The 21,874-nt window shown below is 41.8% G+C and overlaps 1 protein-coding gene across 1 annotated transcript in view; it reads left to right on the forward strand.

The window, feature by feature from the left end:
- The first annotated feature begins 3,583 nt into the window (after window positions 1–3,583).
- PPP2R2B (protein phosphatase 2 regulatory subunit Bbeta) overlaps window positions 3,584–21,874 on the forward strand; it is a 367,792-nt gene continuing 349,501 nt past the window's right edge. The window contains exon 1 of the mRNA XM_061616937.1: window positions 3,584–3,748. Coding sequence (XP_061472921.1) covers window positions 3,670–3,748 — 79 coding nt within the window. The 5' untranslated portion in view covers window positions 3,584–3,669. The remainder of the gene's footprint in view (window positions 3,749–21,874) is intronic.

A 21,874-nucleotide genomic window follows, 5' to 3' on the forward strand; every position in this document is an offset into this window, starting at 1 on the left:
GTTCCCATCCTCTACCGTGCTCAGTTGTTGTGAGTCTATATTTTGCTCCAGATCACTGAAATTCATACATTATTTCTTATGAAGGAAGGGTTAGCCACTATCTTCACAACAACATCAGCCCTGCCATCCTTTACATACTTACAAGGGAATAAGTTCCATTGAAACTAGTGGTACTTATATCTGCATAGCCACAATTAAGATTGGGCTTCAGAAGGGAATGATGTACTTGTCTATTACACCCTTCATCCACCATGTGCGTTCAGAATTCAGTCTTGTCCTGTTTTGTTGGATGAGCTTCAGTTGGTTCAACTCGAGGACGTGGACAAGGTGCTTGGACAGGTACGTGCAAGGATCCTTGCCCCTCCTGGCTGATAAAAACTAGTAGGAATGGAACAGGTAGCTGGGCCAAGGAAGTGATAAATGCCTCTTTACGAGAGGGAGTGGTCCCGGGCTGTCTGAAAGAGGCAGTGGTGAGACCACTCCTGAAAAAGCCTTCCTTGGACCCAGACAATTTTAACAGCTACAGGCCAGTGGCGAATGTTCCATTCCTGGGCAAGGTCTTGGAACGGGTGGTTGCTGGCCAGCTCCAGGCGCTATTGGATGAAACTGATTATCTAGATCAATTTCAATCGGGTTTTAGGCCCGGTTTTGGCACTGAGACAGCCTTGGTCGCCCTGTACGATGACCTATGTTGGGAAAAAGACAGAGGGAGTGTAACTCTGTTGATTCTCCTTGATCTCTCAGCGGCTTTTGATACCATCGACCATGGTATCCTTCTGGAGAGGCTCGCGGAGTTGGGAGTTGGAGGTACTGCTTGGCAGTGGTTCCGCTCCTACTTGGCGGGTCGTCTCCAGAAGGTAGTGCTTGGGGAACATTGCTCGACACCGCGGGCTCTCCAATATGGGGTCCCGCAGGGGTCAGTTTTGTCCCCCCTGCTTTTTAATATCTACATGAAGCCGTTGGGAGAGGTCATCAGGAGTTTTGGAGTGCGTTGTCATCAGTATGCTGATGACACGCAGCTCTACTTCTCCTTTTCATCTTCTTCAGGTGAGGCTGTCGATTTGCTGAACCGTTGCCTGGCCTCGACAATGGACTGGATGAGAGTTAACAAACTGAAGCTCAATCCAGACAAGACTGAGATGCTGTTGGTGGACGGGTTCTCTGATCGGATGGTGGATATATACCCTGTCCTGGACGGGGTTACACTCCCCCTAAAGGACCGGGTTCGTAGTCTGGGAGTCTTTTTAGACTCTTCCCTCTCACTTGAGGCTCAAGTAGCCTCGGTGGTTAGGAATGCGTTTTACCAACTTCGGTTGGTAGCCCAGCTACGTCCCTATTTGAGTAAAGAGGACCTTACATCAGTGGTACATGCTCTGGTAACCTCACGTTTGGATTACTGTAATGCGCTTTACGTAGGGCTACCTTTGAAGACAGTTCGGAAGCTACAACTAGTGCAAAATGCGGCGGCCAGATTGCTGACAAGGACCAAGCGGTCCGAGCATATAACACCTGTTCTGGCCGGCTTGCACTGGTTGCCAATATGTTTCCGGGCTAGATTCAAAGTGTTGGTATTAACCTATAAAGCCTTATACGGTGCGGGACCACGATACCTTGCGGAACGCCTCTTCCGATATGAACCGGCCCGTGCACTACGTTCTGCTACGAAGGCCCTCCTCCGGGTTCCAACTCACAGGGAGGCCCGGAGGGTGATGACAAGATCTAGGGCCTTCTCAGTGGTGGCCCCCGAACTATGGAACAGTCTCCCTGAGGAAGTACGCCTGGCGCCGACTCTGCTCTCCTTCCGGCGCCAGGTCAAAACCTTCCTATTCTCTGAAGCATTTTAAGTTACACTGATTTAATTTTAAAAATGTTTATTGTGTTGGATTGTTGCTTGTATTTTAGTATTGTTTTGTTATTTATTGTATTTTTATGCTGTTTTATGTTCACCGCCCAGAGAGCTATTGCTAGTCGGGCGGTATATAAATTTAATAAATAAATAAAAATAAAATAAATTATTATTATTACATTCCAAGGAGCTCAAGTTGGCATACATGCTTCTCGCCTTCTTTTATCCTTACAACAACACTGTGAGGTAGATTAGGGAGAGAGAGAGAGTGACTGGCCAAAGGTCATCCAATGGGCATGATGGTTGAGTGGAGATTTGAACCTTAGGCTTCTAGGTCCTAGTCAGACACTCTAACCACTGCAATAGCAATAGCACTATTGTTTTAAGAAAATCAGCAGGACAGTAAATCTAATTCCTATGTATTTATTTCTCTGACATATCTTTAAAACAATTTATTATAGTGGCTTAGAATGTGGCCTGAGATCCATGGAGTCTTTGGTTCAGTTTCTTGCTTCAATCTCCTTAGGTAGCAAGTCACTAACTTTCAGGTTCCCATGTATCATAGTCTGGAAATAATATTACTGGCTCTCCTTATAGGGTTGTTGTAAGGATTACTAAGAAAAAGTATGTGAAATACTTTAAACATGACAAAGGTACTATATAAAGGTTAAAATCTTTTTTGTCCTGCTCCTACCTTTTATATGCTATTTAAATATTAGCATAATAACACAGTGCTAAAGGTAGCATGAAGTATGGTTATAAATTGGCCAGTCTATTCAAAGTCCTTTTTTAAAGTTTTTGCCCCTTTTTGAAGCCCAGCCCTAATTATGTTTACTTGAATGCAAGTATCGCTGGTTTCCATGGGACTTACCTGGAAATAAGTCACACTGAACTAAACAGGACTTAATTATGAACAGAGGTGTATAGGAATGCACGGTTAGCCGACACTAGGAGTAAGCCTCATTAAATAAAGTGGGATTTGCTTCTGAATGAGCGTGCCTTCGTTCGCGCTGCACAGTTGTAATCCTCTGCATACAAACTTAGAAATAAGTCCCATTTAGATCAATGAAGCCACTACTACATTTTCCCGTGGTCTGGTACACATGATTGTTAACGTACTTCTCTCCCTAAAAGCTACAGAACTTCCACTGTCTTGTTAGGCATGCGTTTAAGAACCTCGGCTGCTTGTTCTGCTAGAAGTCATTTTCCACAAAAACAAGAGAGGGGGGCAGTGACAAGGTGGACCTTTGTAGTCCAGTTTACCACCTTTTAATACTAAGATCCCCGTTTGCAGCGGAGTTTTTTCTTCTTTCATCTTGCAGCAGCTTTTTGTGTCCACCAGCTCAGCCGACGCTACCGGGGGCGGGATTGCTTTTTAATTGCCAAGGATCTCTACCGAGTTTGGAATGTGATTCCGTGCTTCGCGCTGTTGCCGAGATTGTTCTTCTTGAAGAAACGACACTGAACAGACCGAGGCGGGGGGTGATGATTGCAAGCAGTTTCTTTCACCCAGTGTGTTTACAGGCGGGAGGGACTTAGTCAGCAAATCCTGTTCTGATGAGCTTCGGCCAATGAGGAGCCTCGCCCTGCTTGCCTGTGAGCTTCAGAGTTGGAGCTAGATGCATGCAGAAATACAAGGCGGTTCTTGCTGGTGCTGATAGCAAAATGGGGTGCAGCTGCCGAGGATACTTAGCCCTCCCAGCTCTGCAGCTTTTGGAGGGGTTGTGTAGTGCATCCATCATGTAGCCTGCTTTGCAAGACTGAGGATTCCTCATGCATTGAGGAGACTGTTTATTCCTTATTTTTATATTTTTTGTTAGAAGATGAAATGTTTTTCTCGTTACCTGCCTTACCTCTTCAGACCTCCGAACACCATTCTCTCTTCCAGCTGCCACGCAGAAGGTACAGATCAGAGAGGAGAAGGGGGCAGGATGGTGGGTGGTACACAAGGTACAGATCAGAGCCGAGAGGAGGGGGGAAATGAAAAGTGGGAGGAGAACGTGGGTCCCCCCCTTTCCCTTCCCTGTCTCTGCTGACATTGACTTTTTGCAGCCAGTGCATGACCGGGGCAGAGGCGTGTGTGTGTGTGTGTGGTAACAAAAAAGCTTGCCTTGTGACAAGATTTCAGGAATCGGTGTGGCCTTGTAAAAACAACAACAAACCGTTATGACAGGAGAGTCATTTATCAAGAAAAGGGGGCAAAACATTACAATACTACGAAGGTCTTCAGGACGCTTCCAAGGGTCTAGGCTGCTTCTATAAAGGCGTGTACAAATTTTAAGATTAAGTTTGTGTGTATGTTATGTTTTACCAGCATGAAATTGGACTTCTGAGTAGATATGGATAGGAATGCACTGTTGGGCTGCAATCCTCTTACACTTCCCTGGGAGTAAACTTAATTGATTACAGTGGGGCTTACTTCTGAGTAAATATGCATAGGATTGCACTGCACATCTGCAGTCCTATCCCCACTAGTTCCAATTTATTTCCTCCACAGACTTGGTTTTCATAGAAAATACATTTTACATTGTACAAATCTGTTTACAGATTTGGTGGTGGTGGGATTAGCTGTGCAAAACAGATGCATAAGTTTTAGCAAGGTGTAAACTTGATTGACTGGAGTTGCAGGTTCAAGATTCTAGAGCCTGGGAGAATCCTATAAATTTCTGCCTTTCTGGAGCAAGTTTCTCTACTATTACACATCTACATGATGTGCTTCTGTGTGTGATGTCAGGACATTTTATGAATTGCCACTGATGACAAATTCTAATAACTGATATCAAGCGGACAAGAAGTAATACTGAAACGGTATCATACACTATGAAGATAGAAGGGGGAGGAAGCAAATTGTCTCCAAACACAATAGAAGATGCTTATAAGAAAAATCTAAGATCTAAAACTGACTGATAATGTTGGAACTACACAATCTGTATCTTCAGGTTGTTGTTTTTCTAAACTGTGAATTTAACATCCCTCTCTGAGTAGGATCTATCCCTATGGAAACTTTAAATGAGTGTTTAAGTATTAGTGAGATGGATGCTGTCAAAACCCAGGGCATGCAAGCAGACCGTAGCATATTATTAGAGCTAATTAAATAAGTTATAATAAGTAGAACTTGGAGCACAATCCAGTATGTCTTTAATCTTTATGTCTAAAGCCACTTCAGCTTAGTAATTTATGACTAGAAGATAGAAGTAAATGGTAGGCAATGGATTGGCCTCTAATTGTGCCTATGTTGGTCAAAGCATTTGAAAATGTGGCTGAGAGAAGTTACTAGGGTCACTTGAGTTATTGTCCAAATAGAATAAACTATTTTTATACTTTTCCACATGGGGCAGAGGTTGGGAACCTTTTGCAATCAGAGGGCTGCATTCTCTCCTAGGTAACATTGTGGGGGCCCACATGCCACGGGGGGGGAGAACACCAAGAAGCCAAAAGTGATTGGAGCAAATGATGTGACTCATCTTTGTACATTGGGCTTCATTCCAGCCACACAAAAATCAGATTTCTGTACCCCCATATATGTACCTCTGTCTGTTCTCCATCCAGGCGAGCAAGTTCGAGGACACATTCCAGCCAGCCAAAGCCAATTGAGCATGGTGCAGAACAGGGATGGGCCTGGGTAGAGTCCTGAGGGTCACATAGAGAGGTTTGAGTTTGGCCCCTGGGCTGAAGTTCTTCACCTCTGATAAAGGGCAACAGTTTGGCTTGTGTTTTCATGCCTTGGTCTTTGGTTCTGAGTTTGTGGGAATGCTTTGCAGAAATAGGATATTTATTCAGTAAAACGATATTTAATAACAATACATTATTTTACTTTTAATGATGATTAATCTATATCTTAGCATTGTTGTATTGTTCCCCATTTATTTTACTAAGAATCTGTGAGCCATTTGTTCTAACATTTATATATTGTGTGACCCAAGCTTGCTTATCGCCAAGGTTCTCAAACCTGCCCTAACAATTTCTGTAATGCAGTCTCACTGCTTCCTTCCCTCTTACTTTTTTCTGCTAAATCTTTGACTGCAAGCTCCTGTTCTCAGCAGGTTCCTTAAGGAGGCAAGAAACTCCCCAGCAGAAACACAAGTGAGGGCAGCACAATGGTAGTATCTAGGGTCAATCTGAAGTCATAGACCAGAGTTTACCTCAAAACCAAGGAGGTGAGACAAGAATCAGGGTCAGAGCCTTCTGTAAACAAGGCAGGTAAGGGGCAAGACAAGAGACAGGTCAAGCAGTCCACAGGCAATCTTTAGAGTTTGGGCATTGTTGCAGCAGCCCTTCTAGCCTACCACTGGGTTTTTTATGCTGGAGCTGGTGAACTACACCTCAGACCTCAGCTGACTCCCATTGTTCACCTGCAGCCAGACTTTTACTCCTGAGGAGTCAGGACCTGTAGTTGGGTGCTCCTCCAGATGGACCGGGTATCCATCTGGCATCAGAGCCTACACCTCTCCCTTGGGCTCAGGGGCTGTTCAGCTTTAGTGTCAGAGGCCAAACTTGCCAGGGTGCAGATGTCCTGTCCTGGATCTCATTGCTGGATCCTGGCCCCTCACCTTTAGATGGAGCCTGAGCCAGGTCTGGGTCTAAGACTGGAGCCTCCTGGTCTTCCTCTGATAATGACTCTTCTGGCTGGCACCTGACATTGAGTAAAGGGCTTGACTTTTCACTTGTGTTGTAAAGCACTATGTATATTGATGTGGCTGTATATTATACATAGGAAATAATATAGGAAGCTGCCTTGTACCGAGTCCAATTATTGGTCCATCCAGCTCAGTAAGGTTTATACAAGCTTTCCCCCACCTGTTTTGGACTACAGCTTCCATAATCCCTGACCATTGGACATACTAGCTGGGGCCAATGGGCATTGTAATCTAAAGCATCTGGAGAGCACCAGGTTAGGGAAGACTGATCTATAATATATGTCACAGGCTGTCTATGGTATCAGACAGGAGTCTTTCCAAGCTGGAGATGCCAGGATTGAACTTGATTGAACTACTACTTATTCTACTACTGAGCTAGGGCCCTTCCCCTTGCCTTATCTATTTCTTACATGTATGCCCTGCTTTTCATCCAGACATGCTTCCCAAATGCCTTACAACATTAAAATTAATGCATACAAAATATTATGTAATAAATAAAACAATGTTAAGGAAAACACTTGGATCAGCCCACATTTGCACATTAAAGATAGGCTGATCAGGTAGGGATCACTTTGGATCTGGAAATGTCATATTAAAAAGAGGAGTAGATGTATGGATTCATGCATACTTTGAGGTCTGTCAAGAGGCCCGTTAAACACAAAAGCCTTTAAAATAGGAGATGGCCAAGTGTTCACACCTAAAGCACAAAGGTCAGTTGATATCCCTCCCTGCAGATAGAAGCTAGAAAGGGGAAAAGGTGTTCCTCTGGAATCTGACAGCTGAAGCAACTACATCATATTACCTCATGGAAGGTGCTGCCTTAATGAGGGGACCCCAAATCATCAATTAATACTTTTTTTTTTACACAGTGCATTAAGCTTCTACATCTTGTCTAATCAACACACTTAGAAAAAAACCTAATCTGGAAGAGGAGCCAAAGAAGAATTCTCACCTCTCCAGTTTCTGTAGCTGGATCCCTGATTCATGTACTTGGGGCTGCACACCTGGTTCCCTTTGTTAAATTAGGAGGACTGTACGCCCAGCACCAAACAGAGAGCCAGTGCTGTTGTCTTTGACAGTAGCCCAATTGTACTTGAAATGAGTCAATGTTATTAATTAACTTTAACTTTCATCACACATTAAAATCTACATGCAGATTGATCTGAGATGGGAACAAGCTAAGGCTGTGAGACTCAGACGTCTTCAGAGACTTGCCTGCTGCTATGCAGGGTACACAGATGCATAAGCTTGTTCCTCCTTACAACATATTTGATGGAATCCATTAGGCAAGTCGTTTCCATTCCATGAGAGATCCTACTAGCTTCAGCACTTGGTGTTTTCAAACGGCCTTTTCTCTCTCTCTGCTACTTTTAATTGCTGATGCAGATTAGGTGACATATTTTTGTGCAGGCATAGCTAATGTGGTGCCCTTCGGAAGTTGCTGGACTCCAGCTTGTATCATCCCCGACCATTCTTCATGCTGGTTGGGCCTGATGGGAGCTGGAGTCCAACAGCAACTGGAGGGCACCACATTGGCTACTCCTGATGTGCTGTATTGTTAATAGCATATTTAGTTGTTTTTTTAAAAAATATGGATGGTGGTTGTTTTAATACTTTTAAATTCTACTTATGTTATTTGTGTGTGGTTTTTTTGCTTTATGAATATTCTTTCTTTAAAAGTGGGTTGTACTTTTATGAAACTTAAAATTAGATGTTATGCTGAATACATCTAGCAACTATGCCTGGTTTTTAAGGCCAGATATAGTTGCTAATTACAAAGTTATCAAGTCTTGCTTTGATCCTTACTCTGAAATGCTTATATCTTTTTGAGGTTTTTTTCTTCTTGACTGAAATGTAACATTTGTACGTTTTACATAGTTCCATAATAATGTTTGGTATATACCTAGATTATTCAAGTGTGACTCAAGTCCATTGTATGTTTATGTGGTATTCAGCCTTCAGAAATTTTTGGACTACAGCTTCCATTAGGCCAGCCAGTCTGACTAATGGTCAGGAGATAATCCAGCAATAGTTGAAGGGCCACAGATTCCTCACCCCTGCTGCATTGTTTTTTCTGCAAGAAAACTTTTGGAATCGGACATCTATTATTGGATTGAAAAAAAAGTTCAGGATGTTTGTTGAGTCTTCTGCATGGAACTGTTGCATGTCAAGGTCATTGCAGTTGCTCATGTATAGAAGGACTTGCATAATAACTTTAGACAAAGAGAAGTCTGGGAATTTAGAGCAGAGAAATAAATCTTTCAAGTTGATGTATTAGGTAATGTACGTGCTATGTGAACCCAAGGGAATTCTGGAAGAACAGCTTAGCCTTCTGAAGGGTTCTTAATAAGGAAAAAATCCCTTTTGTTGTATTCTTTCATCTAACTCACTAAGGCGATATTCATGAACTCAGTTATCATAAGCAAAGTGATACCAGACCAAATAATGAAGTGACATGTTTGCATGTCTTTGATGGAAACAGCTTTGCTCTCACCAATCTCTGAAGTCCTAATTAAAGGCATATAATGATGACTCCCCTTCCCCAAGCTGTGGCATGAGTGGAAAAGTTGTACTTGCAGAAGAATATACCAATCCAACAAGCTGGAAGAGATATCAAATTCATGTAGATATAGCGAACATAATGATACCCTTAATGGTCTTTGCCCTATAGGCCCAGTCATAGAATTCCACTGGATCCTCTGAAAGTTGTCAAAAGTTTTTTTCATATAGACAAGCTTTATAATATCTTTCTGTCATCTCAAAATAATTTACTCTTCTTTCTGAAAAGGACATCTTCTGCACTTGTTCTTTATTCCATTCTATGATGATTCTTACTGGCACAATCTATTGGGTACATCTATGCAAGAACATGCACACTCTCTTGCGTTATTAATTTCAGTAGTGTTTGTGTAGGAGGTGATGATGATTTATTAGATTTCTTACCCACGATTCACTCTAACGTCTCAGGGTGAACAATATAAAAACGCAATATTAAAATCAGTATGCCACATGTTTACACTGCTGAATGGTTGAATGGTAAAATTGGAAAATGAAGGGGGAAAGAGACCACCTGCCACTGATTTGCAGCTATGGGAGGGTAGGTGCTCACATCAGTCCTACCATATGAGTTTGTACTTTTTCTTCTGTTTATGCCAGAAGACACATACAACATTGTAATAACCTATTTTGTTAACAAGTCTCCTTGAATTCTTTGAGGCTTAATTTTGGATAAGCATGGATAGTTGCCTGTATCCTAAGATAATATGAGAATAATACAAGGAACAGAAGGATTTGTCTCCTGCTCTTTCCATATTGCTGATGTTGTTATAATAGTAGCTTAAAATATATCCTGAGATAGCCTTGAATACACAAAAATGCCTTTTTCCATTCATGTGTGTGCAAAATGAAAAGGAGCAAAAGTGAAAAGGAAGCAAAATAGCACCTGGGATTTAATACTCTCCTGGGACTAGATGAAGCCCCATTTCTGCAGTTAAACATACATAGGAGAAGGCTATTAGATACCTTTTTTCATAAATCTTTAGGGTGATGTAGAGGTAGAATACAAAATATAAAACAAATCAAAACATGAAATAACAGCAATCCAAATCACAGCCAGAAGTAAACTCTTTCAAATTCCAGTTTCCTTATTCTCCCATTGATCCCGCTGCAATTAAAAGGCCTTTCCTTTGGCTGGATCATGGCCATTAATAATACCAAATTGCTTTATGTGCAGGTTTTATCAACAGTGAAAAAATTACTTTGTTTTTCTATAACATGTCCTGAGCAAGTGCATCAAAAACTGTAGGCATTAAATCAATTTAGTGTCAGATTAAACCTGGAATTTAGAAAAGTATGTTGTATTTATTTTCATCTGATAAGAGAAAAACTCAGTAAGATGCTGACCTTTACAAGGGTAATAAGCACATTATGAAAACAGCCCAGAATATGACATAAGGACAAAAACCACCTAAAGTGCAGCTTTTACCTAAAAGTCAGTGAGGTTTACTTCTGAATAAAAATGCACAGGCTTGCCTACACAAATTTGACTTATTTCAGTGGAGTGCTTATTTATCTGAGAGTGTAATCCTAGACATGCGTACTAGAAGTAAATTCTATTGAGCTTGATAGAGTGTACTGTCAGGTAAGTGAGTATGGGATTGCAGCCCTAAACACATGCTTAATTCTCAGTTGAAATGAGCAGGACAAAACTGATTCACTGAAGCTGGAATTGTCCCCAAGTCTTTGAGCAACTAGATTTATGTTTCAAATGCAATTGCTGTAACCATTGCTTTAAATAAAGGACAAGCAAGTAGTTGTCCATAAGCTAGAACTGGCTTCCTAAAGCAATTTTATGTTTATTCATTTAGTAGCTTCATATCCCACTATTTGACTGGCAGCTCACAATATTTATAAATACAGTGGGACATGAAGAACAACCACAACCAAAGGCAGTCTAGCAAGGTCAGGTACCTGGGACTGGCTTCATCTGCCTTCCTCTCTCTTCTGTTCATTCTCACCTGGCTTATCTACCCTCTGATTAAAATTTGTTAGGATTCCCAAGGCATGTTAATTTTTTTTTATCATGGTTGATGATTTCACTTGCAAGGAAAATGTTTTCAAAAAATTGCCACAATGTTAGAAGAATAGAGCCCCCCCCCCGACTCAAGAACGCAGAAACCTTAAATCAACAGTCTACTTTCTTTGCCCAGCCAGTTGTCTTTGCATCTGTTAAATGCTCCCTAATAGCATATTGTGAGCAGTGAAATCGTCATTATGGAACTTCTGATGATGAACTTTTCACTGATGTAAATAAAGTTTGTGTTGGTGGAGATGCTTCAGGAATTTATTTCAATTTCTAGCTACCTATCTGCAAAAGCTCAGAGTGGGTAACAATATTTTAAAAATCTAATTAAAAACAAACAATAATAACATGAATGATAGAATGTATATTAAGCTAAAATTAAGGTAAAATCTTCCTCACTTCTGTTATTCCAGACAGCAATTTATGCCCCCCTCCCTAAATAGAGAGGTCTTGTAGGGCTTTTGGGGAAATTCCTATGGATTGGATAAGGAAGAGCGTTCCAGAACTTGGAAGCTGCCGCTGAAATATGTCCTAGCTGCTTTAACTTCATTTGCACGCAGGAAAAAGTGGGCCTAAAGATTTTAAAAGTTTTTATAATAATGTATTTTATGATTACGTCGTCTATCTGTACTGGCTGGTCCTTGACCTAAATAAATTTATTTACATTTTGCTTTAACTTCACCATTAGAAAGTGATTCTTAGCAACTTATGATGGACTACAGGAGGAAAATGGTTTTATTTATGTGAAAATTGGCTTTATAAAGTTTTTGGTTTCAGCATCAAGAAGTGACTGCTGAGCTGGCTCCATGTTTGAACATGGGGATGCCATACAGTTTTTTCATCAGTGATTTGCTTCTGCTATTTCTATGTTATGTTTCACAACTTTGCTTTGGTCATGTAACAGTGACTGAGAGTAAACCTTTTTTAAAAGGAATGGCAAAAAATAGTCAGATAAACACACTTTTTCATTCATAAATCCAGTCACGTATCAGTACTGATATATTATCAGCTGTCTATATTCAAATATCTGGTTGAGCAAAATGATGCAAAGTTCCAAGTTACCAGATGAGATTATAACATTCTGTGAATGAGTACAAGTTGCTTTTCTAAAATGAAAAAGCAAGGGCAAGATACGAAGAACAAAACTACAGCTGGTCAAAAATGGAATAAAACTGGAGATGGGAATACATACTAGCATCCACTGTAGCATGGAGGTATTTCTGTAATACCTTTTTACACCTCACAGAGCAATCACTCTGGAAGCAAGGATAGTCGCCCAATCAGGACCCAAGAAAGAAGGAAGCTGGCATTATCATCCTAGCTGTTAACGATAGTGCTGACAAAGCTTTTGGAGCATTTTATGAGAAGCAAGTGGGGCAAGTTGTTCTTGCTCAGCTGTTTTTCATATCTAGTAATCTTACTATATCCAGTAATCTCACTATAAAAGATTGTGCCCAATGTATTATCTATCTGAGGTAGTGCTACGTTATGCTTGGCAAAAAAACAATATTTATTTATTTATTTATTGCATTTATATCCTGCCCTTCCTCCCAAAGGAGGCCACATTTATGTGTTTATTTTTAGGCTGCAATCCTATCCAAGCTTACCCTAGAACTCAATGGAATTTCAGACTAGACATGCATAGGATTATGTTGCTTACGTTTTCTCGTAACCATCAGCCTTTAGAGTCTTTTGAATCAAAGTTTCATGTTTTGAAGTAAAGTTTAAAAATATGATTTCCCAAGTATTATTACTTAAAATCAAACATTCAAGATTGTCCTTGGCTTCCAGTTGCAGGAAGTGTCATATAGTCATCTTAGCTGTGTTTTTATCTAGTGGCACTTTAAAAGTGGACAGCTTTACTATGGCACAGCGGAGGCTGGTGTAGAGTTGCCGTATTCCTGTTCCACAAATCTGAGTAGGCTAATTTGCATATTAAGCCTATTAATGGTTACATTGTATGATTGTTTTCTTTTTATGCCTAGCAATTACCATCAAAAACGGGGATAATGTGAGGAATCTTTTTTTAAAAAAACTTACATTTTCAGCCTTAAATGCCTAGGCTAGTGGTTCCCAAACTTTTATCCACACAAACCACTTGAAAATTGCTGTGGGTCTAGGCAGACCACTTAATGATTTTTCTGCCTGTTGTCGCAATTGTAATGTGCTGTGTGAGACACTGTATGATTTTTAATTGTGTTTTTATTGCTGCTTTTATTTCTTATATTGTATTTTATTGTACTACAAATTGCATCCGTAGAATTAAAACTGCAATACAATAAAATAAAGTACAATACAAGAAATAAAGGAAGTAAAAAAAATTCAATTAAAATCACTATGAATATTTGATGAGGACATGCCATGGACCACCTGCATGAACCTTGTGGACCACAGTTTGGGAACCTCTGGCCTGGATTCTAGTTTCCAACACTGTGGAATATTTATTTATTTATATATTTATTAAGAGGATTTATATCTTGCTGTTCAACTGTTAAAAACAGAGCTCAGGGCAGCTTACAAACATAATAAAAACAATAAAAATACACCATCAGTATGAAAACATAATAAAAATAAAAAATAGAAACAAACATAAAACAAGTCAGGGCAGCAGTATAAAAGATCCAGCATAAAACAAAGATAAGCAAAACATCAATTAAAAGCAATATTGTACCAACAAATATACAATGTGAAATAAACACACTACTATAACCTGTGAGATAGAAATCAAGAGTTCAATGTTATCAGTTCAGTCAATCTTATCTAATTAGCTTCAAAGCAAGCAGTGCTGACATAGACTTCTTTCCAACGTGAGATTATACTTCTACCACCCCTAGTTCAAAGTACCTGAAGATACCCAAGATTATGCTTATGCTGTAAATTGGAGATCAGAAAGTAAATCAGAATATTATATCTTTAGAGTATTTAATATGCGACTAGAAAGAACAAAAACTTGATGTGCAGCAAGGTTTGCCTGAACTTCAGAATATTTTGAGCATCTCGTGTATATGGAATCCTACCAAAAGTAGTAGCAGCTAGTATTCGTCAGGGCCGCTTATAATGAGAATGGAGGATGTACCTTATCCATCCAGCCATTTTCTGCTTACCACAAACCATGCTACTGCTGGTGTCCTCTGAAGGAGCTACCTCCCCAGCCTGCATTTTCCCCCAAGAACCTGGTATAGCAGTGGGAATGGCAAAGATCTCAGCCATTGCCAAGGCGCAGACATGTAGCACCAAGAGGAAAACAATACCACATAATAAGCAAATAGCTTTTCCCAGCGTGGTGAGTGGGATGGATTGTTCCATTCCTAAGGTCTTAAGGAGGAAAAAGGTTTCACCTTCCCACTGCATTGCATGTATACAGTATATAGTCTGTGTGTATGTGTGTGTATATGTACATATAGTCTGTATATACATATATACAGTAGGGCCCCGCTTTTCAGCATTCCGCTAATACAGTGGTTTTCAATTATATCCATGTTCATTATGTTTGGCACTTGTTCCACTTTTTTGGCATTTTTCAGCATGATGCACTCAGCAGCTGAGTCTGAGAAGGGTGCCGGCAGTGGCAGCCGTGCTTTCTTTTGGGGTGGTGCACATGCTGATCCCGGGAAGCCTCCGGGTCTTGTGGCAAATGGGCTTGGTGGGGGGTGGATGGCCTCAATTGGGAGTGGGAGGACCGGCGGCGCAGCCGTCGAGGCCAGCCTTGCACACCTGCGGCCAGCGAGGCTCCCCTCCGCACCGTGGAAGCCGGAGTGAATGCAAACCCCCCATGCTCAAGAGGAGCCCCCCTCCCAGCCCGTTTGCCTTCTCGTCAAACAGTTGCCAAAGGCCCTGGAGTGAGTGCGCCTCCCCCACCTCCCAGGTCAGTGCAAGAGAGGTCAGGGAGGATCGGGCCCTTCCTGGGGAGGTGTCGGCCTTGGGCCCATGGGAGGGAGCTGCTTTGGAAGCTCTTCGAGGGCAGAGACCGGGTGTTACCATGTAAGTGCCTTTTGGATCCCGTATCCATCAGCACAATCCTAACCATGCCTACTCAGAAGTAAGTCCTGGTGACTCCAAAGGGGCTTACTCCCTTGGCCAGCGGGGTTAGGATCGCAGCCGATCCATGCTTGGGTGTCTTTTGTGTGGCAAGGGCCCTTCTCTCCCGGGGGGAGCGAGAGCAACTGTGAGGAGGCAAACCATAGCCGGGAGGGGGGCTTCTTCTGTCCCCCCATTTTTATTTTACAAAAAAAGAATTTAAATCTATTACATTTTTCTCCTCCCCGATTTTTGGGCTAGCTATGAGGTGACTTCTGCCTCTCCTCCTCGATGCCCCCCTATCACTGCGCAGGGTTCGGGAGAGGAAGGACTGCTGCAGGGACCCACCGGAGCCTGGGCTGGGTGGGGTTGGGTGGGGTTGGGTGGTGGGGGCGATGCCTTGGCAGCTTCATCGCCTTGACCCTCCATGCACCCCCTTATTGCCTGCACCTGGGGCAGACTGCTCCGCCCTTGGTATGCCACTGGGCGTCGGGCTCCATTTTATTGTCGGTTATCCACTTTTTGGCGATTTTCACTTTTCGGCAGGGGTCTGGAACCTAACCCGCCATATGAGTGGGGCCCTACTATATGTGTGTCTCTGTATAACTATGTACACACACGCCCATCCTTCCCTGAGGAGGAAATGAAGAAGGATGATCTTTAGGTGGGGAGATGCCTGCCAGTCATTTTGAAGGCAGTATTAAAAATACTTTTTAGCCTTTTCTGAATTGCTGAACAGAGGCTCTGCTGGACAGCAGGGTGAGCAAGGCTGCATTCCAATGCAACTTTACTTGGGAGTCATTTAACAGGGTGGGGGCAGGGCAAAAAAATGCAAACACTAATACCTCAGCCTTTTCTACAAAGATGTTTGCTTTTATATGTTGTATTTGTTCAGGAAAGGCAGCATTGGGTGGATTAAAACCCCTTTTTTCCATCATCTGTGATGGCAGGCAGACACTGCTGTTGCATTCACCACTTAAGATACATACTCTGAGACACAGAGGCAATTGAGATGAAGGCTGCTTTTCCTTGCTGACTCAACCAGAAAGTGAGCTAGAGTCCCTGGATAAGGGACAGAGCTGCATGTGTTGATCAAGTGAGCATATGCAGTTTTCTAAACTGCCGAAATTCTGTGTATGCAGCAGGCAGGCACAAGTTCTTGATTTTCCCAGCACACCTGTGGTGTCCCTCATTGGCTAAAAATAGTGGAAAAGTGGAAGTCAGGAAAATGATTGGCCAGAAAACTGCCTCCACACTTTGCCTCATATCTCTGGATCTACAAGGGCTAGCAACTTGCTTTTTTAAAAAAAAATTAAAGCAGGGAGTCCGGGCCACCTAATAGTGAGCACCAGGCAGCATGGCTAGAATCTAGGTAAAATCTGGCTAACCAGACAATATGGCAACCCTAGGCTAGTGGCTCCAATGTCAGTAGGGCACTGAATCTGCTTCAGGTTTTAGTCTGTCGAGCCCCAGCTCTCTCAGGAGGATCAAGGAGGGGGGCTGGATGAGTGTCAGAGCCAGCTGATAGAGCAAGGGGAAGAATCAGACGGTGTTGTGGCTAGCGAGGACGAGGCGGGAGGGGGGGTGTTTGACACTGTGCCAGTTCCCACAGACAGTTCTCCTGCCGAAGAAGACTGTGCTCAGCTTCCAGATGCCCCCAGGGAGCTGTTGGGGGATGTCTTGGCGTGGGCACCAACACCCCCCAAGCTCCCCCCTTGGCACGTCAAGCGCTTCCCCACCTCTTGAAGCTGAGTCAGCACCTATTGAGGCTGTATTGCTGGATGAGCCAGCGGAGGCACACCCCCTTTCACCCCACCCCAGATGCCAGGAGCACTTTGGTCAGAGGGAGGTTCTTCGAAGGAGTCAGAGATTAAGGGCGAAGGCCTCTCCTATTTAAGCCTGCTTCCCCCTGACCAGGGTGTTGACTCAACTTCCTTCACACGCTGCAGAGTTTACTTAGGTAGCTTAGTTAGGGATTGCAGTGAGCTAGCATAGTGTGCCTATGAAACGTATTGCTTTCGATATTACTTTAATAAAACAGGAATTGATTCCATCCTCGTCTCCGTCTCGTGAGTCTCGCTCTGGGCAGGACATAGTCCGAACTTATAAGGTGCTTGCATGCTGGACAGCCCTTGAAAGTACAGACTAAAATCCAGAGTAGATTCACTGCCCCACTGACATTCGTGCCACCAGTCTCCACTAATATGGCATAAGCTTTCACGGACTGGAACCCACATCACTTGGGCTCCGTATGCACTATACATTAAAAGCAATGTTCTACCACTTTAAACAGTCATGGCTCTCCCCCCCCAAAGAATTATGGGAACTGGAGTTTGTTAAGGGTGCTGAGAGTTGCTAGGAGATCCCTGTTCCCCTAACAGAGCTATAATTCCCAGAATTCCCTGGGGAAAGGGATTAATTGTTAAAGCCACTTTGGGAATTGTAGCTTTGTGAGAGGCATAAAAACAATTTAAAATGTGACTTGTGGTGCGTCTGCACAGCCCTGATATTAGCATCACCCTGCCCCATTCTGCTTAACTGACAGTGACACCGGTTTTGGGAGACCAGCTCCATATCACTGACTGCTCTGAAGGAAAACCAGAGTTGGAGGATATTCTTAAGGGGTGTGAACAACTATAAATGAGTTTACTGATGGAGAGGTGCTAGATGGAAAGGAGATGTTTGTCTCACCAGTGCTGATTAATGACCAAATGGCCAAACAGAGATGTGCACTTGGATCAGGGACAAAGTTAGGGCTTAGCTTACATCTGGAGTTCTTCCCTGTCCCAGATACTGACGGTAAGTGTTATCTCCTATTAATGAGGACAGTCAGTGTACATCAAGGTTTGTGTTCTCTGTGTGCTTGCAACAGCCTGCTCTTGTTGCACAGCCACATGGAAAACGAAGCTAAGGGAGCCAAGAAGTTTAAAGACATGCTCAGTAAGGTTGCCAGGTCAAAAGCATTCCAAACCCTGAGGTTTCAGAGGCGGCCCCTAGTGATGTCATTAAGCACAATATGTTAACATCAACCACAGTTGCTTGGAGCATACCACTCAAAGAAAACAAAATTCTGACTAGAAATTAAAATAGAAATCTTAGCTAAATGAATGTGTTCCCAGGTCCAACTGATCATTCCTTTTCACCTGTTTAGGGAGCCTGGGTAGGGAACATTTAATCTAGCCTACTTGCTTCTGGCAAGAAGGGTTTAAGTGCCCTCAGGCCAGACCAATCACTAGAAGGCCATTGTTGGAAGAAGGGAGCCTAGTGTTGTGGGGATGTTAGATGGGAACACTCAGGAGTAAAGATGTATGCCCCTGAAGGCTGCAGTTCTAAACACACTAAGGGACTAAGTCCCATAGAATCCAAAAGGACCTAAGTAGATATGGTTAGGATTGTGCTATTGGTAAGGCTTGACTAGAGATCATCTGCAAAGATATCAGTATCAAAGCAGGGTTGGCAACCCCCTGCCTGCCTTTTAACATGGCTGCTGCAGAGAGAGGTTTGAGAAATGAGTAAGAGTTAAGAACCTAATCTACCCTATTCTGCCTACCCTGTGGGCTGCTGTAAACTTACTTTGACAGCCAGCCCAATTCCAGTGAGTAATAACTGACAGAGAAAACACACATGATTTGGTCTGCCTTCATAGGCAGTAGCTTGGGAACAACAGCAGTTGAAGCCACACTTCCCAGTATGTGAATTCTTTTACCTCTACTGGGAAAGAAACAAATCATCATGCGAACAACAAGGTGCATCATTAGTGGATTTAAGTGGGTTGAGCTGAGCACATGGAACCACTGTTGTTGCTTCTGTGGATGTAAGGAAGTGAGGTCAGAGGTAAATGAAATGGAAATAGAAAAACAAAAACAAAAGACAGTGATGATTTCCTAAATGCAATATCAACTACAACAAGATTCCTATGGATAAGGCAGAAAACTCAGCATCCCACAACCAGTAAGGGTTCCTAGTCAAAAATCAAAACTGAAAAAAACCTGGCAGCCAGTCAGCCAAGGTAACAGAAATCCCCTGCAGCACAACCTGAATTGGGAGCTGCAGTTAGTGCAGAATGCTGTGGCATGATTGCTGACATGAGTGAGACCATGTCAGCACATAACCTTTGCTCTAAAATCTGCACTGGTTGTTGATTTGCTACCAGGCCAAGTTCAAGATGTGTTTTCCATGTTCTGGGTGCTACAATGTATTTGTTCTGCTCTTATAAGAAATCAATACTTTAGTGTGGAAGCATCTATACTTTGGAAGTCCTTGCCTGTTGACATTAGGCAAGCACCTTCATCGTACTCTTTTTGGCACCTGCTAAAAATATTTTTTGTTTAGGCAAACTTACACAGGCATGTAGAAGCTATTGTGTTTTTTTATCTGTTTTTAACTCATCGTTTATTGTCTTGAATGTTTTTCAATACCTGTTTTTAACTGTTTTGCCAATAATTTCATTGTTTTAATTCCTTCTGTAAACCTTGTTGAGTTTTTTTTACAGTACAGTGGTATATAAATGTTGTAAGTAAGATACATAAATTAAATTTCAGAGTCACTGTGGCCCTTGGATCTCTTTCCTTTTTTAGGAACAAAGGAATCTGCCTTATACTGACTCAGGCCATTTGGTAGTATATAGCTCAGTACTGATGACATGGACTAGCATTGGCTCTCCAGGATTCCAGGCAATAGTCTTTTCCAGAAATTGAATTCTGGACCTTTCCATGCAAAGCATATGCCCTACCAATGAACTACAACCCTTCCCCTATTTAAAAATTATATTTTAAAATTGCTCTTTTCAATTCACTAATGAATGCACAACATACCTACGGCATATCCATACCACACATTTAAAGCACATTCAACACACATTTGAAGCATATGAATCCCACCACAGAATCATGGGGACTATAGTTTGTTAAGGGTGGTGGGAACTATAACTGTGTAGGGGAAACTACACTTCCCAGTATTTGGGGGAAAGTTGTGCACTTTAAATGCGAGTTGGATGTGCTTTAAATGTATTGTGTGTATCTGCATTACTTCATAAACTTTGTATACATATAAATCATTTTAATTATTTTTTAAAATGGAAATCAGCTACAAAGTTAACTGGGTCACCATGGGCTATTCACCATCTCTCATCCTAATCTGCCCCTCAGAGTGAAAACAATAGAGGAAATAGAGGCAATAATGTACAACTATAGTGGGAAATCAGATACTTATCGGGACATCGTATGAAGAAATATTTATATAAGCATGACTTTCAAATATGTTTATTATTTATAAAACTTGTAAATATATTTTTAGTGCAATCCTATGCATGTTTACTCAGAAGCAAGTCCCAATGTATTCAATGGGGCTTACTCAAACAGGGAAGCGTGCACAGGACTGCAACCTCAAGTGATAAGGAAATATTAGACCTTTGTAGTTTGGGCCAGAGTCCACCTTTGGACTTGCTTTTGCTGTGCTTTTCAGTTTCCATTTCAGATGTGTATTCTACCCAGCCAGCAATAAAGACGCATGTTTGTTTGCCTGCAGTAACAAGAGTTTGTTTATTCTGCAATTACTATAATGAGTACAGCAGGATTGGGTGGAAATTGCTTATAATTTACAGCAATCTGAAAAAATGGCTACCCTATGTTACCCTTTACTCTTTTAAAGCACTCACGATATTCACAATCATAGTGGAATTTTTTCTTCTTTTCCTTGAGTACTTGATGGCAAAGGATGAAAACAGCCCTAGAGGAATAGAAATATTGCTGTGTACACTATAGCTAGCTGGCTGGCTGGCTGGCTGGACATCTAGGCTGTAACTCAGGCCTAATTCTGATTTTCCCAATATGTGCAGCTCAGCACGAGGCCTTTTCAGGGGTTCTGGACAGAAAAACCCAGCAACCAGTAAAAATGTAATTCATGTAAATTAACACACTCTCTGGATGGAAGAGGAGTGAGGGGGAAGGTCAGGAATAAGACTAGAAGGAGGGACTCTCAAAGAGGAGTTAACAAACACCCCCTAAAGTATTTATTTTCTCCCTGCCCTTCCCTAAACTTGTAGTATGGACAAATTTGTTTTTCAGATGGAATCTAAAACCGAGATACCTAATGTACCATCAAGTCAAGCTCAGGAGCTCATTGTCATTACCAAAGTTGTTCAGTTCATGAAGAATGAGAATATAGGGATAGACCACAGGTGAAAGAGCACTGTAGCTATAGGCAAATGTCCCTGTGATCAGGATCAAGTGGAGGACTTTGAACATTATGTCCTACACTGCCCCTTTTATGAAGCAATAAGAGGAAGATTGCTGGGTCAGAGTATTGTTAACTTCTTGGGTTCTGAAGCTGAATGCATCAACATCTTTTAGCAGATGCACTTCTTTATATTTGCTGTCAACTGAATATTTTTGCTCTTTTACCTATTAATATTAAAAAGAAATCTGTACCTGCTAATCCTATTAGAAGTCTGGCTAAAATAATTTTAGGACTAGCCATAATATCTGGATTATTTTTATTAGTCTTGTAACTACTATTTGGTATTTTGGATTTTATAATTTTATACAATAAAATTTAATACAATATAATTGTATTAATGCTTTTATTCTTATTGGATGTATGATGTTTTTTAATGTTTTTGCATACTTTTGATATGGTATGTTATGACCTGTGGTTGCAACATTACACTAAACTTAGCTATAGGCAAAGTCAAGCTTCTGAGTCTGGTATTCCTAGGGATCTCTCAAAAAAGGGTGAGACAGTTCAACAGATTAAACTTAATTCACACTTAACACACTCTCTGGATGGAGGAGG

This window comes from Rhineura floridana, chromosome 3, assembly GCF_030035675.1.
Source record: "Rhineura floridana isolate rRhiFlo1 chromosome 3, rRhiFlo1.hap2, whole genome shotgun sequence".
Taxonomy (NCBI): Eukaryota; Metazoa; Chordata; class Lepidosauria; order Squamata; family Rhineuridae; genus Rhineura; species Rhineura floridana.